Below are 25,880 nucleotides of genomic sequence, written 5' to 3'. Positions count from 1 at the left end.
ATACCTATATGTCCCTATGCCATAAATGTCATGTATGTTGTGTATGTCATAAATGTCTATATGAATTGAAAATGGGGGACCCTGATGGAAACAAGACAAAACGTCTTTCTCAGGTCTGCATCCCCTTAACAATTGTATGTATTGAGCCGTACTGTATTGTACCCATTCTGCAATCTGTTAAATAAAGTTTTCATTCATTCATTCATTCAGCTTCTCTGTTTTCAATCAGAACAGTTGCATTGTGCGCTTGGAAGGAATGCCAAGACAACACACTCACCATTGGCAAAAACAAAACATAATTAAATAACTTTAGACTTTATTACAGTAATGCTAGTTGGTCTAATGACTCCCACTCCAAAATACTAACCTTAGATATAAAGAGAAGATTAAATCAACATGTAAGCAACAGTATGAAAAATGTATAGGTCGACAGTTCATAGCAGTCTGAGGAAGAGCCTTTCTGCTCAAAATGTTACTGCATAATAATAGATCAATGAAAATTCCTCAATGGGAGCTTTTCTTTTTGATTCAGCACCCATCCTACTGGGTATTGAGGTGTGTGTGTCATTTTTATGATTGACTACTCGACAGTTCAACAGGTAAACAGAAAAAGATAATCAAACAACTAAACCTTTGGGTTGGTTGGACTCCATTGAGGTCCAGTCCACTCCGCTGCTCGCAGGACTTGGGCGCTTGTCCGACTGTCTGCCACACCTGTAGAGTTTAGAACAGGATGTGATGTGTTGTGAAATAGTTCAGTGGCTGTGAGGGCTGGGCTGATCTGGGTGGAAGGGGAAATAGGCACAACAGGTAAATCCAGTTTTCACTGCAGTCAGAGTTGGACTGCATGGGTTGTCACGTAACGGCAGTTAAAACAACTGCTGTTTCTCGACGAAGTAGTGGCAAGATTTTTCTTTAAAACACATAATAGCTGAAATGTCCGTGCGTAAAACCACTAGGGCGCATGGCGCACAAAGACGCATTGAAGTTTAGGCTACAGTGCACATTCATACGGCAGCTGGGTCATTCCTGGCTATTAATGACTTTTCCGTCCTCAGGATATAACTTGTTATATCTTACTTAAAAGGAATCACATGTTTATAATGATGATTGAAGAGCCTCAAGCACTAAACAAAAGGTCGGTGGAATTAGATATAGCAACATGGAGATACGTTGAGGAATCTATCTGGACAGTGTAGACAGAGACAGACAGAAACAGAGACAGGCAGAGAGATTAATGTAACAAAAACCGTAAATGGATTGAAGTGTATACTTCCCTAAAATGTAGACAAGTATTGCAATTAATTACAGTTATTAAGACAATAGAATGCCTGAAACATAATACAAAGTATCCTATAAGAATGTGAGACAGACAGACAGAGAGAGAGAGAGACAGAGATAGACAGAGACAAACAGGGAGAGACAGACAGACAGAGAAAGGTAGAAAGGCTGACAGAGACAAACACAGACAGAGATAGGTAGAAAGACAGACAGAGACAAACAGAGAAAGACGGACGGACAGAGACAAATTAAGAAAGACACAGGCAGACAGACAGAGACAAACAGAGAGAGACACACATACAGACAGACACAAAGAGACAGAGGCATAGACAGAGAGAGACAGATAGAAAAGTGGACAGAGATAGGTAGAAAGACAGACAGAGACAGATAGAAAGGCAGACAGAGACAGACAGAGATAGAAGACAGACATAGAGACAGAGACTTGTATGTAAATATGTTGAAAGTTGGCTGTGGATGTCCAAAGGTCATAGACATTGTTGGTAATTCCACCCTGTTAGGGTCCTTTCCACCCTGTTGGGTTCCCGTCCACCTGTTTTCTTTTTTTGAGCTCTACCAATACAAGTACCTGAAGGTTAAACATGTTATTTACCTGATATAATTCTAAAAACGCAAAAAAACATGATTTCCCCCCCAAAGGTTAGCACATTGAAAAGTCACCAATAGCCAGGAACGACCCAGCTAGGATCAGCTATAACTTTAGTTTGGATGGGGCAGCGTTTTTATAGGTGCAAGAGACAAGGGATTGGTGTGTTGTGTTGACCTACGGTGAACACAGGAGAGATGGGGTGCATGCAAATGTAACAGTAGGCTACTGTATAAATGTCATAAATGTCATGATATATATCTGTATATTGTGTCATAAATGTCATTATGAATTGAAAATGGGGGACCCTGATGTAAACAAGACGAAAGTCTTTCTCTGGTCTGCATCCCCTTAACAATTGTGTGTATTGAGCTGTACTGTACTGTACCCATTCTGCAATCTGTTAATAAAGTTTTCAATCAATCAATCAATCAACCAATCAATCAATCATGCAAGCGGCTAGGTCACACAGCTCGTATTTGGCGCCGCCGCGTGGCCGTTCCAAGTCCATTGCAAATTCCAGATAGGTACACTGTAAAAAAGCGCAGTGCACGCTATGTCCCCTCCGACTTCCAGTAGCCTTTTGTTGGAAGTTTTTGGTTGTGGCGAGAGATGTTTTGTTGTAGTGCTCTTTTCTTGAACACAAACTGCCTAAATAGAACACGAGAAGTAGTGCAGAGAATAGAACAAGATAATGCTGATGCGTGTCTTGGGGCCATACAACAAGACCCGTCTCTTGTCTAACATTCTGCAGTTAGCTCAGATTACCTCTCGAACATGTTTCTCTTCGCAGCACCTAAGTGAGTGACTCGTCTTCAGCGGAGCCAGAGGATGTCGCGGCCGCTGCTGGGGTCACTGCTGGCCGCCCTGCTGGGGCTCCGGTTGTGTCTGTGCACCGGCTCGCTGTGGCCAGGGTGCGACAATGGAAAGGTAGGATTGCATTATTTAGCGTCGAGTTACTTGTTTTCTTTATCCGTTTCATAGATGCAGCATCACTGCCGTCCGTGCGCGTTAATACATTATAACCCATATTAAAACAAACTCTGTGTCTGCCCGTCCATCTGTGTGTTCCAGCTCCTACTAGACCGGGACCTGCCCCGGCCTCCAGAGTGGACTTGTCCCGGGTCTTCTTGGCCAGAATCCATTCAGGTAACAACAATGAATCCTCTGAACTTCATCCTACTGAACCACCATGTCACACACACCGTCCCTCGGACAGACGACGAGAGACACACTGGCCACGTCCTAGAGATTGTCTTCTAATTTGTAGTTGAATTATAATACGCAGTCCGAAATTGAATAGCACTAGTCCGAAATTTGCGCTAGGTTTTTGTGGGGCTGGCGAGTTTAAATGGTAAATAAATGGCGTATAGGTACATAACACAGCATTGAGCAATCAGTAAGGCTGCATGTGCATATGGGGGACCCTGATGTAAACAAGACGAAAGTCTTTCTCTGGTCTGCATCCCCTTAACAATTGTGTGTATTGAGATGTACTGTATTGTACCCATTCTGCAATCTGTTAATACAATTTTCAATCAATCAATTCAATCAATCAAAGAGATAGGCTACCATTATGGGACATCTATTTGTGGTGGGCCGCCACAAATAAATCAATGTGTGGACACTTTGTTTATCACTGGGGCCACCCCTTTCCTGTGAGATCTGACCTGAAATGCACTTCCGTCAACTATATTATTGTACACTGTCAGGTTATAGAGCATTCATAGGCCTATGGCCATATTATGACATTCTCAATTTCAACTTGAGCAAAAATCCTAAGTGTGGTCAAATTGAATGTGTGTGTTCGAAACTGGCCCCCGTAAATGTGTGAACCCCCCTCCCACCCGCTCCTAATGTACAGTTCCCTCCCGCTTGTATGTATATATTTACTGTTAGGATCTGTTTAACAGTACTGTATATCTGTATGTCATGTATGTCATAAATGTCATGATTAGATTAGATGATTAGATTAGATTTTTATATCTGTATGTTGTGTATGTCATAAATGTCATTATGAATTGAAAATGGGGGACCCTGATGTAAACAAGACAAAAGTATTTCTCTGGTCTGCATCCCCTTAACAATTGTGTGTATTGAGCTGTACTGTACTGTACCCATTCTGCAATCTGTTAATTAAAGTTTTCAATCAATCAAACAATCAATCAATGTGTGCTTCTCTGTATTTGCAGAGTCTAGTCCCCAGTATTGACACAGTGTATGATCTCCTGGTGAGTAAACACACACACAGCAAGCATACATCTCTGTCACCTATACTACATTTACCACAATTTCCTCAACAACACACGTTGACCCTACAATCTGAAAATTTATCCTTTTCCCCCCTCAAATCAAAACTGACTGTTTAACATGGGATCAATGGATTTTCCTCTTTCTCCTGGCAGCAGCAATGGTGGCTGCCTTTTGGCTTGTCCCATATCAGTTTGTGTTTTTCAATAGGGCTGACCCTAGTTCTTCCAAGCTTGTTGTTGTTTATAATATTTTTTTTCTTATAAACCACTACAAAAATGTCAGCTTAAGAAATGATAATCCAACATTCATTCTGAACATCAGTTCTTCTCAGATGTCAAAATAACGTCTGAGACAATAACAAGAATGTTCAGAAAACCTGTAGGCCTACTACCACATTGCTCTCACTTACCCACCACACTGAAACTTTAGCACAAGACGAGTGAAGCTTTGATTATTCCATGATAACTAACTACTACAGAGTTTCAAAGCCTAAAAACTGGAGGCCCTAGTTGGTTCGGGCTTTTTCCTTTTAACCTAGTTGTTGTATATATGTTAAATTCAACACAACACACACACAAACAGACTCAGGTCCCTGGGACAGTTGGTTAAATCTAGGGCTTGGGAACGTGATGTCAGGTAACGTCACAAAGCCACCTGTGTAGACGATCGATCACTCCTGTTGACAAGCGGATCTTTGGAATAAAAGATGGTATGGCCGTCTTGTTGAGAAGGGTGGAACCCAGCGTTCCCAACAATAATATTTAGGTACATTAGCTGTTGGGCCAGGGCATCTAAACAACTTCAGTTAGAATAGAATAGAAATACTTGTATTATCCCGTGGGAATTTGACACTGCAAATCGCTCAACATTTAAACATTTAGACAGGACAGGTCACGAATTAGAATAATAACACAAATCAATCAAGTTGCCTAGGATAAGAGTAGAGTAAAATAGAATAAAAATTAAATAAAATATACAGAAATAAATACAGTAAAAATATACTGAGCATGGGGGAAGGGCATGGGGGGTACAGGTAGTAAAAAAAAAAACACAGCAGTGTAAACAATTTGGTCAATATAATTTAACTATCTAACTAAATGAAATATATATTCACAGTGTCACATAAGGTGCAGTATGCTTCAGGTAGTGTATTGTCCTCCTTGGGTTCCTATTAATCCAAGGTCAATGTCTGGCAGCCGTCGCTGCCCCCTGTTTTGTAGCCTGGAGGCCGCTAGTCGTGGCCTCCTGCCACTATTGAGCTGCTGCTCAGTGATGCAGTGAGGCACAGTGATGCATTGTATAGTCTGATGGCTGTTGGAATGAAGGACTTCCTGTGCCGTTCAGTGCTGCATTTGGGTAGTGTGAGCCTAGCACTGAACATGCTCCTCCTGTCAGCCAAGTCTGTGTATAGTGGGTGGGTGGGGTTTTCCCTGATGGCCTGGAGCTTAGCAAGGCTCCTCCTCTCCGCCACCCTCGCTAGAGAGTCCAGCTCCACCCCAACCACGCTGCTGGCCTTCCTGACCAGCTTATCCAGCCTGGTTGTGTCCACTGCTCTCAGTCCCCAGCAGGTCACAGCATACAAGAAGGCAGTTCAATGTTATTTCAACCTATGTCAACATTGTTTCAACAGTTAAGCGGGATATGATGAGGATTTCAAATGCAGGCTAAGAATACAACTGCTTACAAAATGGTTAAACACACTAACATCATCTTCAACGCTTCAGGTTAGGTCTTCTTGTCAGGATTTGCATCTGGGCTGCATGAAAGGCCTGTAAAGTTGTAATACAACGTCAGTTAGCCTGAACTCCGGACGGCCTGATACTCAATGGGTTTGTCTCATGGGTGCGATGGTATGATTACAGTCTGAGGAATTATCACCGTTTCACAGTATTACAGTTACAGTTATGATCCGATAATTTATTTTGCAAGACAATGTGGGGGAAAAGACCTGCGAAGGAAGTGGTTTTAGGCTGAAAGTGAATTTAAATAAATGCAGCAACTCAACTAAAACCAAGCTAAAAATACTGTAGATTTACAGTAGATACCGTAGCTCAAATGCTTATGGTTAGAAACATGACATTTATAACCATTGTTGATAGTGAAATTGGTTAATTGCTGCATCTCTACTTGTAGGTGTTTGATACTATGTGTAGTTATTATAACCCAGATGGAGGAGGATTATCTCCAATTTGAATCCCTTTTCATTTTTATTTTTTCTACTTCTCCCACAGCCAGCCAGCCAGGTATGCATGGACACACCTATCACCTACAACCACACCATCCCCAGCAGGTAATACTAATGTTTTACTACTAGGGTTAGGAGGTAGGCGAGTAACTAAACCATTATGTCTGGATAGTCACAGTGAGGTTAGAAGAATGACCTGTCTTTTACACAGACAGCCACACATACAGGAGGATTATTTTCGTTATCATCCCATGAGCATTTGTACTTTGTAACAATGCTATAAAGTAGCTCAATATTCAAGATTCAAGAGTTGTATTTGTCACATACATACCAATAACAGGGCATGCAGTGAAATGCGGGTGGCCATGCCCGCTTTGATTGTGCAAAATACTAATAATAAAATAGACATAAAAAAACAGGTAATAAAAAGACATAAGATGGACATGATAAAATAGACATGCTAAAGTCATAGTGCAATACAATGTTAGCTACGGACTTAAGGCACTGGGTCCTATGTACACTAAGTTAGTTGATCTAAGTACTGTGGTTGTGTAATAAGTGCAGTTGTGTGTGTGTGTGTGTGTGTGTGTGTGTGTGTGTGTGTGTGTGTGTGTGTGTGTGTGTGTGTGTGTGTGTGTGTTTCATAGTGGAGTGTACAGACCGGTGAGGGCGCAGGGTGGAGAGTACCTGTACTGCCCTCCTCAGAGATGGCTTAATAACCTTCATGTAAGTAAAGTCACAACAATCTATTTATCTATTTATCTATCTATCTATCTATCTATCTATCTATCTATCTATCTATCTATCTATCTATCTATCTATCTATCTATCTATCTATCTATCTATCTATCTATCTATCTATCTATCTATCTATCTATCTATCTATCTATCTATCTATCTATCTATCTATCTATCTATCTATCTGTCTGTCTGTCTATCTGTCTGTCTGTCTGTCTGTCTGTCTGTCTGTCTGTCTGTCTGTCTGTCTGTCTGTCTGTCTGTCTAGCTGCCTGCCTGTCGTCCATCTATCAGCATGATGATCATGATCACGTGTGTGTGTGTGTGTCTGCAGCATGGAGCCACTGTGTTTCTCTACCTCCCCTGTGCGCCCCTCCGCGAGCGTCTCCATCTGTCCACCTTGGCACGCTCGTGTCTGTCCGACTACATCATCACCCCGCACCCAGACCTCCATAAACACAGGGTATGATGAAGACTGATCTGAAATGTTGTTCATATTGTAAACTAAGTCATATCATTAGTTCAGCCTCCTTGTAGGCGCTGGATGCTTTTGAGAGAGCAGAACTGAAAGCGACATGGAATTGACTTCCCTTCAGATTCACTTTAATTTCCGGAAGTAAAAGAAATAACAATAAAAAAAGGAAAATGTACTACTAACCTGTCTACTGTATTTTACTATTATGCACTCTGCTACTAAGGAATCTACCTTGCCTATTACCTACTATGTTAATATGAACTCAAGTCTATAGCACTCAAGTTCGACACTGTTTGGCAAACAATATTACTTACCCTTAGCTGCCAGAGTTGTACCCTTCCTGCTAACTTGTTGTACATAACTTGTAAATCGCTTTGGATAAAAGCGTCAGCTAAATGACTAAATGTAAATGTGCTAGGCAGCTATTGAGCACAAACTATTGAGTCTGTCAGGCATCCAGTCCCCGAGGTGTGAAAAGTATCTAAGCACCTCAAAGAAGTAATGCTAATAAGACCAGCTGTTGTGACCTCATTAACATTTCTTGAACCACTTCAACACCTTACCCAAAAGAGGGGGGTGGAGTTCTTTTGTTTTTGGCATGCGTTGAGGGTTCTTCTCTAAAGGTAAACACCCCCACCATTAACTCAATGGGGGCCATTCACGTAATATTACGTGATTGCCCGACATCCGTTGGGTGCCAGACCACGTAATATTACGTGTTTGGTTCATTAAAAAAAACAAAAATTTTGAATATCCTAGTTAATGCCAGAGACCCGTATGTTGCCGTTAGAAGCCCTACTGCGACGCCGCAGGTGCAGTACCGGCCAGATTCTCCCAGGTGGCGGTATCGAGCTGCAGTAAACCTTGTTCCAGACCCTTGTGTTACACTGTAAGGTCTCGGGGCGCAGATTTTTACTACACGGCAAGGCTATAGGTTCAATCGGTCGCATCAAAACGTCTACGGGACATCCGATGCATATGCTGTGATTGATTATGCCGTGGCCCTAATCGACATTGGATGTACCAGATGGCGATCAAACAATTGGAATATTATTTTTGGAATACTCCCGGCCACAGGTAAGGACTATCTGACGTAAATTCTGGCTTGATTGTGCAATGTTTTCATACCGATCCAGCTGATTAGCGTTTTTAGCATTCAATACTAATGCCGTTACTGGTAATCAATAATCAGAAACGACTTCCCCCGCCCCCCCCCTTTCATGCATTCATGATGGAACATGATACCGATCAAATGCATTTGGATTTTTAACTCTAGCTTGTGTAGGGCCGAAACGCCAATCGATTTAACGTTATTAGCTTAGCGCCTTATAACTAGCCTTGCAGGAATTATCCCAGACCATTCCGATATAACGCTCATATTCATCACGGTATAAAACGGGAACATATTGATGAAACAAATATTTCTTTATGGCATATTGAAGGGAAGGTTTATACTGTCAATTGACAATGACATTGGACCCATAGCTATAATATAAAATATAGATTTAGCTCTACAAACAAGGTGACACACTCTTGTTTGTAGCGTGGCCTAGCTAGAACAGGATGAGGCCAATAGCTGGCACTGATTGAGTTAACACATTGGTCAGATGTTGTTCTGGTGGTTTGGTACAACCAGTCATGCATTGAGTAGCATAAACACTACTGTACTGAATCTTCATAACATTATAGCTTGGTATGCAGCTTTGACTCAAAGAAATACATCATTTGTGTTGACAGACGGCAAGTAATCTAAGAATAACCAGTCGCAGATTATTTAGGAATCTGCGTAATCATAAGTGGACTTGACTTGACTGGACTTTGGAATTTGAATAATCTTATTACTTACCATTAACAAGTCTATAATCAGCCCAGATTACATACTTGGGGTAAACAACACTACACTGTTTCTAACCCAGCCATCTGCCAAATGGTGTAGAGTAACCACAGTAGAATTATCAGTCTCTAAATAATTAGTGTTGCTGGTTGGTGTTTGCTCACTGCTGCCTCTCTCTGCAGCCGTTAGCTGTGGTGTTCTGGGGTCGTACTCTGGAGCTCTCCAGCGTGGCCATATCGGACGTCTGTGATTGGTTGGAGGCGACAACGACGGGCGGTGACCGTGGTGACGTGGGCCAAATGAGGAAGTACAACCTCCTGTTGACCAGGCCTGCAGAGCAGCGTGCAGAGACAGAGCACCGACATACGGTACACAGAACACGTTTCATACTTTACCACAAAGCATCTTGTTAGAAGAAAAGAACAACACCATCTGCTCTCTTCAGTTGTTCATTTCCTTTGTGAATTTATATATATATAGAATAGAATAGAATAGAAATACTTTTATTATCCCGTGGGAAATTTGACACTGCAAATCTAAACATTTAGACAGAACAGGTCACGAATAAGAATAATAAAACAAATCAAATCAAGTTGCCTAAGATAAGAGTAGAGTAAAATAGAATAAAAATGGAATAAAATATACAGTAAAAATATACTGAGGTCTACAGTAGGTGTAATATTGCACAGTGCTGTTTCAAACAGTCCAGGAAGATGGTAACTGCCACTCTGTGCTCAGTGAGGCACAGTGATGCATTGTATAGTCTGATGGCTGTTGGAATGAAGGACTTCGTGTGCCGTTCAGTGCTGCATTTAGGTAGTGTGAGCCTGGTACTGAACCTGCTCCTCCTGTCCGCCAAGTCTGTGTATAGTGGGTGGGAGGGTTTTTTCCTGATGGCCTGGAGCTTAGCAAGGCTCCTCCTCTCCGCCACCCTCGCTACATTTACATTTAGTCATTTAGCTGACGCTTTTATCCAGTGGTGCGTTATTAAAATCATCGGGGGTTGCACGCACCACGTGCACGCGCGCTCCCGGCGCGTGCGCGCGCTCCCGCGAATGCGCATTTAATGTCCCCTCGCTTGAGCACGGACTGGAGACAGTGCCTGATTGCCTCTGCGAATGGAATGTAACACATGTCTTCACAACAAGTTAGGTGTGAATGTGTCTGAGAACGTGTTTAACACACCTGACGACCGGCGCTATTGATATGCAAATAGCGAGTACTTATCATGGGGTGGCACGGAGTGCAACCCCGTCCCATGAAGAACGCATGCCTGCTTTTATCCAAAGCGACTTACAAGTTCTGTACGACAAGACAGCAAGAAGGGTACAACTCTATCAGCTGAGTAACAATGTCATCAAAGTGTTGCGTGTTACAGTGTAGGTTAGTTTATTAGGACAAGTGCATGACAGTAAGGTTAGTCAGGGTTAGATTTTTTTTTTTTTTTATCATTTCAGATAATGGTTGAAGAAGTGAGTCTTTAGTCGACAGCGAAAGATTGGACGGGATTCGGCTGTCCTAACTGGGATGGGTAGTTAATTCCACCATTGTGGGGCAAGGACTGAGAATAGGCGGCTTCTCTTTGATGACCCTCCGGGAGCTTGGATAGGAGTAGGTCTGAGGCGGCCAGAAGATGCAGAGCGTAGGGGTCTTGAGGGTGTGTAGTTAGAGACCATTGACCGGAGGTAGGCGGGAGCGGTTTCCTTTGCCGCACGGTATGCTTGGTCGAGGGCCTTGAAGCGGATACGTGCAGCAATGGGGAGCCAGTGCAGGTCCCTAAGAAGTGGGGTGACATGGGCCGACTTCGGTAGGTTTGAGATCAGGCGGGCCGCTGCGTTTTGAATTAGTTGAAGAGGCTTGGTGGCAGTGGCCGGGAGGCCAGCTAGCAGTGCGTTGCAGTAGTCGAGGCGGGAGATGACTGTTGATTGGACGAGGAGTTGGGTGGCTTCTTTTGTCAGGAAGGGGCGTATCCTTCTGACGTTGCTCAGGAGGAATCTGGAGGTTCTGGCTGGTCGCTGCGATGTGAGCAGAGAAGTTCAACTGGTCGTCGAGGACAACACCAAGGTTCTTGGCGGTCGGGGACGCGGTCACAGCTGCATTCTCGACTGTGATGGAGAGGTCGGTCAGGGGGGAGGATTTGGCCGGCAGGTGGAGCAATTCTGTTTTGCTTAGGTTCAGTTTGAGGTGGTTGGTCGTCATCCAGGCGGAGATGTCGGACAGACAGGCCGAGATCCGCTCAGAGACGTGGATATCTGAGGGAGGGAAGGAGAGGAAGAGTTGAGTATCATCGGCATAACAATGATATGAGAAGCCATGAGACGTGATAATGTTACCCAGTGATTTAGTGTAGAGGGAGAAGAGAAGGGGTCCTAGGACAGAGCCCTGGGGGACACCCGTCCGGAGGGGGCGGGTGGCCGACAGAGTTCCTCTCCATGACACTTGGTAGGAGCGGTCGTTGAGGTATGATGTCAGCCATGTCAGCGCAGATCCAGCCACTCCCATTCTGCGAGGGCCGCGAGGAAGATCTGATGGTTGACTGTGTCGAAGGCTGCAGATAGATCTAGGAGAATCAGGACAGAGGAGAGGCCTTTCGCTTTTGCTAAGTGAAGTGCCTCTGTGACCGCAATGAGGGCCGTTTCTGTGGAGTGGCCAGTCCGGAAGCCAGACTGATTGGGGTCTAGGAGGTCATTCTGTAAGAGATAAGCAGTAAGTTGGTTGGATACAGCACGTTCAAGTGTTTTAGAAAGGAAGGAGAGAAGAGAGACAGGACGATAGTTGGCTATGATGGTGGGGTTCAGGGTTGGTTTTTTTATGAGGGGCGTGACTCTGGCTTAGACTCTCGCTAGGGAGTCCAGCTCCACCCCAACCACGCTACTGGCCTTCCTGACCAGCTTATCCAGCCTGTTTGTGTCCCCTGCTCTCAGTCCGCTGCCCCAGCAGGTCACAGCGCGCAGAAGGCGCGTATATCAGTGCTGTCAATCGATTCAAATATTTAATCTGATTAATCGCATGATTGTCCATAGTTAACTCGCGATTAATCGCAAATCACATTTTTATTTTATCATTTTTTTTATCTACCTTAAACGGATCTTTTTCAAGTTCCAAGTTTTAATACTCTTATCAACATGAGAGTCAACAAATGCTTGCTTTATGCAGCCATTTAACACAAAAGGATGACCCTCATGCATTGCAAATTTGCATCAAATTCAAAACAGAGTGATGCACAAAATAACTTAAAAGAAAATCATAATTTAAACAATGAATAAAGTGTGCATGAAATAATAGGGGAAAGAAAACGTTAGGAACTTGTTACATTCACCCACACAAGGGCTGAGTAATCACATCCCCCCCCCCCCCCCTCTCTCTCTCTCTCTCTCTCTCTCTCTCTCTCTCTCTCTCTCTCTCTCTCTCTCTCTCTCTCTCTCTCTCTCTCTCTCTCTCTCTCTCTCTCTCTCTCTCACACACACACTCTCCCAGCTCTCTTTCTCTCTTGCCCCTTCCTCATCTCTCACCCCCCCCCGCCCTCTCTCTCTCTCTCTCTCTCTCTCTCACACACACACACACACACTTCAGAAACAAACATAGTATCAATGAGAGCATCAATAATACACCTGAGTGAAGACAAGTAAAAAAAAAAAAATAATAATAATTTGTTCTTAAAAGTTAATCGTGAGTTAAAAAAAATAGTGGCGTTAATAGAATCGGGCGTTAACGCGTTAACTTTGACAGCCTTAATATATATATGATATATATATACACACATCTGTCTGTACATACCACATCCAATCCTGTAGATCTATATCTGTACATACATATCCCTTACCAATTCTTACTAGTGACGCTACTGTATCAGAATGACTGCTACCATAGTGTGTTTATACCTGTATCACTGTACATATTAATACTATAACTCTGTACATATATCTGATTAGCACTAAATTAGTAGTACTAATTTATATATTTTATACCTACCGGTAGTTTAATCTCCTGTACATTGTATATATTGCACTTTACTGTTTCATTTGCACTCTGGTTGGATGTCAAACTTATTTACGTTGTAATGTACTTTATAATGACTGTATAATGACAATACATTTGAATTTAATCTAATCTAATCTAATTTGAGAATAGTTTTACAATACATATAGATTGGGGAGTCACACCTTTGACCAATCGGTGAATAGAATGACCCGTCCTCAACACTGAATGGTCTGAATGTGATTGGAGGATCAAGAAAAGAGGGCAGGGTTTGAGATAGGTGAACTGTGTTTGTCGGAGGAAGAGAAAGAGGTCAACAAAAAGGTCACACACAACACATCAGGAGAAACAGCACAGTGTTCTCCTCAGACAAAAGGAGTCTGAATATCTTAAGTTTACTTTGTTGATGGTGTTTTTAATTTATTTATCGCCAACATTACATGCTCATATTACTGGAAAAGCTGACAGCGACGGTGATTTCTGGAGAGTTACCATTTTAAATAATGTTCTGGTTTTAAGTGTATTTATTTACACATTGAATGTGTCTCGTTCTAAAAACCTACAGTCTGTGAGGCGTTGCTGTGAGCGGACCCTCTCTTCTCTCCCGGATAGACGGACTGAGGGAGAGATAGACAGGAGGAGGAGGAGAAGCATGAATCAGGAGAGAGGGACGGGTGGCCACCGGCGACGAAGAGCTGCCATCGGAGGAAAGGTTGAAAAAGGAGGTGATGAGAGGGAGAGAGGCAACGGAACAGCTGATGGCGTTACTTTTCTGTCGACCAACCAGACCGCTGGAGCCATCCTTGATGGCACAGAGCCAATCGGAGTCCAGAAACATGACGATACGCCTGATCCAGGAAGCAGTTCCTCTTCTGAGGCTGTCCTCAGATCAGATCTCCCTGAACGCAGAGGAACGGCTCCTCCAGCTCCAGGATCTGAGCTCCAAAATCAGAACATTAATACCCAGAGGCCCGTAGCATCTAATGCCTTGGAGCCTATACCCAGATCTGTTGGAACTGTAGCGTCTAAGCCTGAAGCCAGCCCTGAGCCTCAGAAACAGGAGCTAACAGGAAGGAATGAACCGCTACTACAGCCCCAACGTATGAACCCCAAATACTCGAACCTCACAGCTAGGACAGACACTCTAAACGGGGCCTCCAGGAAACGTAACCTCACCCCCAGGCCTGAAACTCCAGCAGACGGGGACAACCAGCGAGAGACAGACTCTGGTAAACAACAGGACACAGCAGGAGAGACACTGAAGGACGATGCATTAGTTGACATAAAAGAGAGAGAGGTGGAGAGTAAGCATGCGCACAGTAACACACACCCTCACAGTAGTAGTAAAAAGGTCGGCTCTTGGTCTCAGTCCAAGTCCCACACCCATCCACAACCACAAGACCATGCCCAACCACAAGACCATGCCCAACCCCACCACAGACCCCCGCAGGCAGTCACCCAGCTGTCTGGGAAACCTGACTGTGGTGCATGTGATCCGGACGGTCCCTGTGAATGCACTGGGTACTCTGGGCCACAGGAGGGAGCCTCTGTGCTGAGAAAGGCATTGCCGCGGACCCCCAGGACAGATGAGGCAGTGTGGGCGGCAGCGGCGCTGGGCTTCCTGTTGATCCTCCTAGCGCTGTCGGTGCTTCACACGCGGCTATACCGCCACTGGAGGACCACGCCCAGTCTCTACTGGCACGACCCGCAGCACGACTATGACAGTGTGGCAGGTAGGTGGTGGTCACACCTAAAAGCCAATGCTGTACACCTATCAGGGAGGCACGCTGGTATTAGATATTGTGCAGAAATAGATCATCTTCCTTATACTAAAATATGATACCAAGAGTCATACATAAAAGCAAACTGCGGGCGGTTGGGTGGTGCAGCAGACAAGGCGCTCGTCACCAACGCAAGAGACACTGGTATCGAATCCAGCTGTCAGCATTGCTTCCGGCTTGGCCGGCCGTCGTACTGGCTCGATTGGCAGAGTCAGCGGGAGGGAAGCCGGTGGGTGGGTCCTGGTCGTTGTGGACAGCGACTCCTACAGTTCGGTCGGGGCGCCTGCACAGCGAGGGAAGGATCTAAGAGAGGTAGTGTGACCTTCCACACGTTACACTCTCCCAGTGAGAGTCCGCGCTGCCAGGTGAAAAGAAGTGGTGGGCTGGGTACACATGTGTCGGAGGAAGCATGTGATAGTCTCCGCCCTCCCAGACCGACGGTAGGGGGTAGAGTGCGCAACGACCAGGAAGGGGATTGGGAATTGGCATAACGACTAACATTGGGAGGGGAGAAAAAACGGAAAAAGATGGAGGAAAAAGATAATAAAAAAAATGTATAAAAGCAAACTGCCTTTCTTACACATTGTAAGATCTCTCTAATGGTAGATCATACATTTCAATAATTTCTTTCTCTAATGACCCTTACTCTACCATTGTTCAAAATGGATATTGGTAGTGAAAGAATGGTATTGGTGTATTCCCTTTTTTTTTTTTTTTTTTTTTTTTTATTATTGCAAAACAGAAATTATTAAAAGTCAGTACTCAACACATAATGCATAATGAAACTAACAGTCAAGGTGGTTAAAATTACATGCAAGTACAGAAACAAGACAAAAAAAAAAGTCTCTAATAATATTTTAACCGTATACAGTGTATATCCAGCGAAATTAACAATTATACAAATGCTTATATAGGACATACCCCTAATACCTATTTTCTAAAACCCTACACACATATGCTCCAGCTCGAACCCCCCCCTCCCGGACCCCCTCTTGGATAGTACCTCCATTATCCCTCACTCCTAACCAGACACTACCATTATAAGCTAGCTTTTATTCTCTCCACCACTTCTAACCACATTGACATTTTGGATTCGTTGAGACCCAGAATTCTTGCTGTAGATATTTCTTGATAAATCACATCGAGATATGTAAGAGACCAAACTTTCCGGCACATTTTTTCCGGTTGAAACCAGCGTGATGCGATCAGTTTTTTAGCTACTGTGATACCCGATAAGACCAATCTCTTTAGCTGTGGATTTACTGCAAACTCAAAAACATCATTCAAAAGCAATACAGAGGGGTGTACTGGTATATTCCAAGATACGAGTTTTGATAATTGATGGGTCACATCTTTCCAGAATGCCTTAACTGGTGGGCAGTCCCAATACATGTGCATAAATGTCCCTTCGTCTCCATTTGTACATTGGGAGCATTTTGAGTCCTGTTTCAGGCCCATTCTGTTCAGTCTTATAGGAGTCAAGTATGTCCTGTGAATATAGTTAAGATTGATTGGTGTATTCCTATATATATATATATATATACTGTATTACTTAGGATAAAGGATATTACTTGGTATAAAGACATTCAGCACGTCTGCACTCAACTACAATATACTGTAGCTTAAGACATGGACTCATACATGGAGAACACACATACATAGATGCACGATACACTTGTATGAATTAATATGTTCAGTTTCCTTAACACAGATACTGCACACACAGTTTCAATCCACCCTATTTTGTCTGATTGGGATATTGTGTGTGTGTGGTGTGTGTGGTGTGTGTGTGTTGCAGATGTGATCCGCAGGAGGCTGAGGATAGCGGAGAGGAGGAGGAAGAGGAGGGGGCCACTGGGCAGAAGGCAGGAGTGTGCGCTCCTCCCCAACTCCAGCTCAGATGAGGACGACCGGTAGAATCAATAAAGACCAATACAGACGAAATGAAGGAAACATCCTCAACAATCTCCACGCACTAATATACGTTTGTAGACATTTAGAGGAGTCGGAAGGGTGGGTTTCTGACCTCCACTCATATGCCCCTGTCGGGCGTAACGTTGGACCCCCGCTTCTAATCTCCCCGTCTGGATTGGACTGTACCACTAACTACAGAAGGGTGGGGCAACCTGTGCTGTATAACCCAAAGCTGGAATGTTGCAGAGCAGCAGTGGTAACTTCAGTTACACAGTGCCTGTGGAAAGAGATTTTCTTTTATTATTTTACTTTTTATTCTGCAGTTGAATGGGTTGGAATGGTACCGTTATTGTAAACCTTTCCATATTCCCGTTTGTTGTTTTTATATAAAGTAAATCACAAATGTACAGGGAAAGATCTTTGTTGATAAACAAAATGGAGCCTCATACTTACCGGAACAAATTCACATGAACCCTTTCACTACCACTACAGACGGTTAACCTATTGTCACAGTGAAAGGGTTAACCCTTTGGTAGTGAAAGGGTTAGGCTCTGCCACATGCAGCTGCACCGTCTCGCAGTATGAACAGTGGACACTCCAAAACACTGAAGACCAACCAACAAGCATCAAGCCTAGTGATTTTGTGAATCTATTTTGTTTACTGATCTGTGTGTTTAGGCTACCATTATCTGTTTTACTGTAAAGTTTAAAGTGGAAGGCTAGTACCAGGTACGTATTGGCTCATAGAGGCTTTATTTTAAATCCTCAGGTTTAATTTATATTATACTTTCCGCATCACACACACCTGTCACTTGATATCATCTTCTGTATTTGCAGGCTGTTTTGTAATATGCTTATTAATTATCATTATTAATTAACACTAGTGGCCCCATTCCTGACCTACCAGTTTTTTCCCCATCTTGAAGGTATTGTTTTACTTTATTGTATTATATACATTGTTTTATACTGGTTGTAATGTTTTTATTTTTTTTACCTGTTAAGGTTCAGCATCGGTCAGTTGCTGTTTTAAGCAACGTTCTGTCAGGTCTATGTTGTTTCCAGTGCATGGTACGATCATAAAGAACGCTGGTGTTTTTAGAAAATAGGTGTTCAGATAGTCTGGTACAATCATCAAGAACACTGTTTTTAGAAAATACGTCAGATTGTCTAGAAATTAAGAGCACAGGACTTGAAATAAAAAAAGACTTGACAGGAATCCTGTGGAATGACTGAAATCAAGTTTTGTAATTATTGAGAGTAGCACACACCTATGCAGTGAAGTGTATGCTCTTGAGTATCCAATGTATATCTATTCACCCATGCAAGGCATAAACATGGTATGATAATAGCAACAACATTCACATTCAACAACAGCTTCATTCCCGATACAACTTTAGGTCACCCACTACATCTTCAAGATGTAGCCATTTTCGATCTATTTACAAGCGCCGATTAGCCGTTATTGAGAGTCCTAGAACTGAGGAATAGGACCTGCCTGTCGCTGCAGCCCCTCTTATCCATTACAGTGTAATGGAGTGACTACACTACAGCTATAAGAAACAAACTAACCACCGCTGTAAAAATGACTGACGGCGTAGTTAAACATTAATTGTGCTAATGTGGAAGAAGTAAGAGGTTGAGTGAGTAAGGAGAGGTTGTGTGTGTTTGAGAGAAAGTGAGATATTAAGAGTTCGTCTTGATTGAACACATCTGCAATCTTCAAATGTTCCATACTGTCAACACACCCGACATAATCAACACTGGGACTTTGATGTTGTAACCCACCGGGATTCTAAACTAAGAGTCAGCCGAAGGGAAATATTAGGCTGACTAGGCTATACTTGGGAACATTCATAAACAAAACACAATGGGCAGACCAAGGACAATTCACTTTTTTATTTTTATTATTTTATTACAAATGTACAGCTTATGAGTTTCCATTACGATTGACCTTTTAGTCTTTTAAGTCATTATTTTCTCTACTTTATACAGTTTTTATTTTAACATCTTGTTAAAAGATAATTCTCCCATCTCCCAATGTGTAGAGCTGTGAAGAACACAGAGACAGCAACAGTACAGGCCACAGTGCACTGCCAATGGCTGATCAACAGGAGAAGTGTGTGTGTGTGTACGAGTGCTAATGGAAGGCATGGTTCATGAGATGTAAGTGTACATGATTTACTTACTATGCATGTGCATGTGGGAGGCTTGGATCACTTGATGTGTGCGTGTGGCATTTGAGCAAATCTCTGTTGCATTGTGTGATGCACTTGCAACATGTACTGACTGTAGTATTGTAACATTCACACTAGAGGCTCCCTACGTAGCGTCTACTAAAAACAAGGGAAGGGTGCAGGCCTTGTGCGTTTATCCTCCTCCCTTCCCCACTGACTGAGATGACTGTAGTGCTGACGAACCCCAGTGTGCTTCAGACCTTCCTTACGGCCGCATCCCAAAACCCTGACGCCCTCCACCTCATGCACTTGCGGTTAAGACGTTCAATTGGAAGTACAAAACCGACGAGGTCCCGCCTAACCCCCACTGGTGTTTGAATATAGGGTTATACCAATACCCCACGTCGTTGCTCATGCCCCCTCAGCTTCATGCACCGGTTGTAATGCTTATGGTAGGATAATATGTTAAATGGAATCAGACTGGATAGGAGGATGTGGGGCTAATACCATAACTCAGGCGTATATCAAGATATCCACAAGGGCATGAGGTGCTGCAGACATCAACAACAGGTTCCCCCGGAGATGAGGCGTTAAGGATCCCATGGCCTGAAGCTCACTGTGGCAAACAAATAAAGACATATACATAAATATCTGGCAAACACAATTCTAACATACAGCTCAATAAAAATATACCATGAAAATATATGTTCATATATATATGGCTCTAGCCTAGAACATGGGGAACGATGATTCAAAGGAAAGTAGATGGAAGCTGCTCTACTGGCCTCCTGCGTGTATATGTGTGTGCGTGCTTGTTCGTTCACCAGAAAATATGACATCACTGTATCTAAGCCAGTCAAATAGGAGATGATGATGTGCAAAGGCATACATGATTACTCACAACAATACATTTCAACAGTCTTCTGGACATAATTTGATTGGACAGACAGGAAATCAGATGTAAGAAACGTTGACAGTCAAGAGACCTTCAGCGGAGGAAAAAAAAAGAAAACAAATAGAGAAGACCTAGAAATGCATTCAGACATCAATCTCTCAAAGCGCTTGGGGCTTAAGTTATAGTTGTTCCTCACCAAAGACAAGTCACATGAAGCAAAGTAAACTATGTCTGAAGGACAAACTTGTGTGTAAAGAGATTGAATGCTTGAAGTGAGATGCTTTGCTGCGTTATGACTGTAGCTGAGCAAGAGAGAAAGAGAAAGAGCTGTTTTAGCCACAAACACTTTGCAAAAACCTGACATTGAATAACTAGTCACTGAAGAATGGGGTTCAGAGGTGAATCTTAAATAGATTAGGACAGTCCTAGAGGCAGATAGATCAACTAACTGCAAGGAAGGGCTTGTGGTCCGTCTGTATCCCTTGGTTACAGATGGGACCACATTTGTTCGGCACAGTACAATGAGCGATGAACCTCCAGGAAGCTAAGTGCAGTTATCTTTGTTGTAAAACATCTGTTCCCAACGCCGTCTCCCATTGGCAGAGTGAAGAGACAGAGAGCTGCGAGTGGATTCTCTCAGCAGGCCTGACCAGAGAACACCATGGAAATTGAAAAAAAAAAAAACTAAGCTGCGCTGGAGTTTGGCAGAAACATTAAGCCTAGAAAGTGAAAATAATACAAAGCAAACTTAAGTCAAGCGCACCTGAAGTGGTTGACATAATTTGGAACCATTTGAAACCAGCCTTTTTCTCCCGAGATGAGCCGTGTTTTTCCATCTCTACGAGATGAGCCGTGTCTCCCAACTAATGCAGCCGACAAAACCCAGCCAGCGAGCTTCGTTTTGTTCCAGGTTGCTGGGTCTCACAACTTGTGAGGATAAGTCTATAGAAAGCTAACTGCAACATACCAGTAAAATAGCTGATATGCAGGTGGACATTTGATTAAATGCATGCAACTATGGTTGCCTTGGTCAGCCCATCTGCAATGTTGGCAACCTGGAACATGCTTGCCATCTTTCTCCCAAGGTTGTTCATGCCTCTCTTATAAATGGCATTTTGTATTAAAGCCAGACTTTGGGTGGGGGGCAAATGGTGCGCTTGATTTTATTATTATGTTTTACCTTGCTTGGCACAGTAAAAGGACATGGATTGATTCTGAGATGATTCCACTGGTTCTGTTCCGATCAGGCAAGTTGTAAGCTAAACCAAGCGCACCTGGAGCTGTTTTAGGGAATATGGAGTCTGATCCAGGGCTGGTCACAGCACACCAGGGGACCTTCGGTCTGACAGAACATCTACAACAAAACAACCCCGTTTCCCCTTTGGCAACTGTTCAACTCCTTGGCAACTGAAATATCAGAACATGACGGGTACAAAACAAAACAAAAAATAATTATATATATATATAATATTAAAAAAGAAGAAGAGGAATGGGTGTTGTGATTCAGAAGTGTTGAGGACCATTTCACAAGTTTGTGTGTGTTTCGACCCAATCAAACAGAGGCTGAGATAGTTCTCCTACCTTCCTCCCTAGTCCACTGAATGAGAATCATATTTGAGACATTGAAAATAAACATACATGATAGCAACATAAACAGTAAATCATTGATGACGGTCAGTAAAAATAACAATACAAAAGAAAAATAGGCATGATAAACAAGTAATAACAATAAATCACAAATTATTCCAGTGTAAGTGTTTTTTTTTCATAAGTCAGTAATATTTGTCCTCGGAGGTAAAGGCCAACATATTGGCATATTTATACAAAAAAAAAGAACGAGCAAAAAAAAAAAGGAAAACATGCCAAGTCATGCTGTACCACCAGGTAGGGTTCTGGAACAACCAGGGACTCTGGTGGGAAGACCTCTCCTGAGACTAACCCAGGGAGTGTTGTCAGAACAGACGGAGCAGGGCTGGTACCTCTTCTCCACCTTCAGCTCCATCCGTCACAGGCGGGGGGATTGGGGAGACAGGGCTGGGGGGTGTATGGAGAGAGTGGAGGAATGGAGCAGAGGGGAGATATGTCCCACGTCCTTTTTCAGGAGACAGGAATGGAGGAGGAGGAGGAAGGTGGGATGGAGATGGTGTAGTGCAGGGTTGTGGTCTGGGTTCGCTTGTTCCCTACCCCTCTCTCCATCAGTGTGCACTTGTTCCCTCCTTAGGAAGGATGAGCAGAGAGGAGGAGGGATGGAGGCGAGCGAGAGGAGGTGGTGAGAATGACAAGAGCTGAACTGTTACTGTGTGACACTGGGAGGTTGTTATCTAGGTATCGAGACCTGAACTGTTACTGTGCGACACTGGGAGGTTGTTATCTAGGTATCGAGACCTGAACTGTTACTGTGCGACACTGGGAGGTTGTTATCTAGGTATCGAGACCTGAACTGTTACTGTGTGACACTGGGAGGTTGTTATCTAGGTATCGAGACCTGAACTGTTACTGTGCGACACTGGGAGGTTGTTATCTAGGTATCGAGACCTGAACTGTTACTGTGCGACACTGGGAGGTTGTTATCTAGGTATCGAGACCTGAATTGTTACTGTGCGACACTGGGAGGTTGTTATCTAGGTATCGAGACCTGAACTGTTACTGTGTGACACTGGGAGGTTGTTAACTAGGTATCGAGACCTGAACTGTTACTGTGGGGGAGGTTATCATCTTGGTAACTCATTCTCTGTATATCACCACGGTTGTACAATGCATATCACAGTTTTAGCGGCTAATTTACACTTGGTTGTTTCATTCCAGCACAGTTTATTTAGAGTGCTGCAGGCTCGAGTTCCTCCCACTGCCTGGAACTTCCTTACGTCCTTTTGTTTGACAAAGTACTTCGAGGTCATGCTTATATGTCCACAATCCCTTTGCCGTCGCTCTTCCTCTTTCTTGTCTGATCTATGTATTCTCTCTATCCAAACAATAATTCTCAGGCTGTATCCCGTGGCTTCCTTCTACATCTGCTCTGTCTCCCCTCTCCTCTATAGCTTCCATCCACCGTTTGTTTTTTATTACCTCTCCTCCTCCCTAGCCAATCCTTCTCAGTCCATCCACGCATCGACTCCTTGTCCTTTCTCTCCCGCTACCTTCTCCATCCAGCCACCCTTCCCTCCGCCCGTCTGTCCGTCAGTCATTGCTTCTTCTCGCGGGTGGTGATGGTGACCAGTTGCTTGGCAGCCTTGGCAATGTCGTAGGCACACTGGATGACCTGCTGGGTCAGTAGCTGGTAGTCCACAGCGGGAGCCCCGGGGTCCGATGGGGCCGCCTTACGGCACTCTACCTGGAGCCGCGAGGCGCTGGAGGCCAGCAGGCGCAACGAGCAGTGGACTGCATCCAGCGCTGGCCGCTGGGAGGCAGGGGAGAGGGAACAGTGTCAGATAGTAGGCTCATCTTCAATACACTCAGAACTAGACTTGATGATGCCACTAACACCCGGAGTACAGTGGAAGGAAACTGTAGAATTAGACATTGTAAGACTTTCTTTGCACAAACCGCATTTTCGATTGAAAGGTACAACTCTCTGGAACTCCCTACATTCCCTACAATTCAGAACAGATTTGAGATTTCAAAATGTTTTCCACAACAATCAAATCTTCAACTAATCACTGTTTGTGTATTTGAGTTAATGTGATAAATGTTTTGTTTTGTTTGTTTGTGTGCCTTTGTGTATGATTGCTGTTGTTGTTGTTGCTCTTAGTTATTATATGCACTGATTTTAAACTAACAATATAGTTTTACTGGTTGCTTGAACTATCAATGCTTAGGCTATTTGCTTAGGCTATATACACATATACATCATCTATATACACATGTACATCAGCTATATACACACGTACAGTAAATCAGCTATATACACATGCACAGTAAATCAGCTATATAGACATGCACATCAGCTATATACACACACGTACAGTACATCATCTATATACACATGTACAGTAATACATCTGGCATGGCTTCTGCAACTGTCCCTTACAAACAACTTCAAACCTCACCTCACATGAAAGCAAACTGTAGATTGTGTATGAAAGAGACAGAAAGAGAGATAGAGGGACAGGTAACTTACTTTGGGGAAGAGAGAAGCCATCTCTGTGACAGCAGAGTGGATCTTCTCAGAACATGGAACGAAGCTAGAAGGAAAGAACAGACTGGTTATCAGTCTACAGCTACCAAAGGATCATGTTGAGAGAGACACACAGTGAGAGAAAAGACTCAGGTCATCAAGCTGTTGGCATTATGAAAAGACACTAAATGATGCACTGGACTATGATGTATATGAATGAACTGCTTATGTCAGTCTGCTGCAGTCATTTGTTATGGATGCTGTTGTGCTGTCATGTCGTTTACAAGTGAGGGGATTGGCATGAATGGATTATAATGGTTTTTAAAAACAATGCCTGCATAATATGACAAAGATGACAAGGAAACGTGGACTTGATTTGAGTGAAAGAGTGTGTGTGTGTGTGCGCGCGCACATGCATGTCACCCTCCTACCTGTCGTGTTTGAACTCCTGTGCAGCCCTCAGTAGCTCCTGGATGTTTTTGGTCACCTGTTCCGTCTTCATGATGACGTCCTCTGTGCAGGGTAAGGTGGGGTCTGGCTCCCCAGAGTCCCCTCCCTCCTCCTCACTGCTGCGGCCCATGCTGGAACACACACACACCCATGAACACCCAGTGAGGGGACACGCCACGGCCCTGGGTTCATTACCAGTGTGGATATGAAGATACTTCATATTGTACAGTAGCTATTTAACCACGGTCTGGTGGACAAAGCCTTGAAAGCCTTGAAAGCCTCACACCCACTCCTATCCACCCCTATCTGAGCTACGGAGGAGTCAGCAAAAGAGAAGCAGGCTATTCTCGGTCCAGTTGGCTGTCCAACTTCTCACCAGTCAGGACTGCCAAAACCAGCCCAAATTTCTGTTGACTAAAAACACACTTCTTCAATCAATATCTGAAATGAAAAAAAATAAATAAAAGTATATACAGTACTACCTACTATGCTAATATGTCTATATTATTTACTAGCACTCAAGTTCAACACTGTTTGATGAACAATTTTACTGACCCTTAGCTGCCAGAGTTGTACAGAACTTGTAAGTCGCTAAATGACTAAATGTAAACATAAGAGCCTGTGTAGCTCCACCTGCTCTCCTAACTGTATGGATTGTAAGCCTCCTCCCATTAAACACATTACAGTCACCGTCTGCCTGGACGTACTGTAGGTCTACATGAGCCCCAAAATAGAAATATTCAATAAAGTACAATAAAGACATTTAGTTTGAAAATGCCCAAACCCTGCTTTGAATCTCGAGTTGCACATTCACTCCACCTACAATATTCTGGGTGAATGTATTTTAGGAGCAATACGCTATGACATTTTCAGTACAACAGGACCCTGGTGGATCTAAAAGGAATAATTAGTTTGTATAGTCCAATATTATATGAGTCTTTATTGTCTAATCTGAACATTACCTTAATGAAAGGTCATACGTCTGTGTGTTGTCATAGTCGCTGTCAGTGCCACTGCCATGCTTGTCTGTTTTAGGGATCTGTGGAGGAGAGAGACCGCAACACCATAGTACATCACTAGGGTTGCAACATTTCAGGAAAATTCTAATGTACAAACTTGCCATGGGAATTAACGGGAATATAGGGGAATTAATGTAATGTAATAATTCAGCATTGTTGTGAATTGAAAGAGTTTAATTCAACTG

The 25,880-nt window shown here is 43.4% G+C and overlaps 3 protein-coding genes across 8 annotated transcripts in view; 1 reads left to right on the top strand and 2 right to left on the bottom strand.

The window, feature by feature from the left end:
• The window catches only part of LOC311232567 (uncharacterized protein), a 67,822-nt gene extending 67,095 nt beyond the window's left edge, over positions 1 to 727 (bottom strand). For all 6 annotated transcript variants that reach the window (XM_084319424.1, XM_084319428.1, XM_084319429.1 and 3 more), the window contains exon 1: positions 632 to 727. In XM_084319424.1, the coding sequence (XP_084175550.1) occupies positions 632 to 653 (22 nt within the window). In that variant the 5' untranslated portion in view covers positions 654 to 727. The remainder of the gene's footprint in view (positions 1 to 631) is intronic.
• Positions 728 to 2,485: 1,758 nt separating this feature from the next.
• Positions 2,486 to 18,223, top strand: tp53i13 (tumor protein p53 inducible protein 13). Its single transcript, XM_084319483.1, has 9 exons — positions 2,486 to 2,815; positions 2,960 to 3,034; positions 4,078 to 4,116; positions 6,370 to 6,428; positions 6,971 to 7,049; positions 7,396 to 7,524; positions 9,553 to 9,738; positions 13,914 to 15,081; positions 16,928 to 18,223. Exons 1-9 carry the CDS (start codon positions 2,717 to 2,719, stop codon positions 17,044 to 17,046), a joined length of 1,953 nt encoding a protein of 650 aa, XP_084175609.1. The 5' UTR covers positions 2,486 to 2,716; the 3' UTR covers positions 17,047 to 18,223.
• Positions 18,224 to 18,971: 748 nt separating this feature from the next.
• git1 (G protein-coupled receptor kinase interacting ArfGAP 1) overlaps positions 18,972 to 25,880 on the bottom strand; it is an 88,459-nt gene continuing 81,550 nt past the window's right edge. Inside the window, exons 17-20 of the mRNA XM_084319472.1 lie at positions 25,639 to 25,715; positions 24,658 to 24,807; positions 24,230 to 24,293; positions 18,972 to 23,509 (exon numbers count right to left, since the gene is read on the bottom strand). Coding sequence (XP_084175598.1) covers positions 23,294 to 23,509; positions 24,230 to 24,293; positions 24,658 to 24,807; positions 25,639 to 25,715 — 507 coding nt within the window. The 3' untranslated portion in view covers positions 18,972 to 23,293. The remainder of the gene's footprint in view (positions 23,510 to 24,229; positions 24,294 to 24,657; positions 24,808 to 25,638; positions 25,716 to 25,880) is intronic.

Source organism: Notolepis coatsorum (assembly GCF_963971535.1).
Source record: "Notolepis coatsorum genome assembly, chromosome: 1".
Classification (NCBI taxonomy): domain Eukaryota; kingdom Metazoa; phylum Chordata; class Actinopteri; order Aulopiformes; family Paralepididae; genus Notolepis; species Notolepis coatsorum.
This window is presented reverse-complemented; position numbering and strand designations above follow the sequence as displayed.

Excerpts from the sequence above, each read along its gene's own strand:
- tp53i13 (XM_084319483.1), top strand. The coding sequence starts at position 2,717 with ATGTCGCGGCCGCTGCTGGGGTCACTGCTGGCCGCCCTGCTGGGGCTC. Across the intron at positions 3,035-4,077 it reads CTTGGCCAGAATCCATTCAG|AGTCTAGTCCCCAGTATTGA; the intron begins GTAACAACAATG and ends CTGTATTTGCAG. Across the intron at positions 9,739-13,913 it reads AGACAGAGCACCGACATACG|TCTGTGAGGCGTTGCTGTGA; the intron begins GTACACAGAACA and ends AAAAACCTACAG.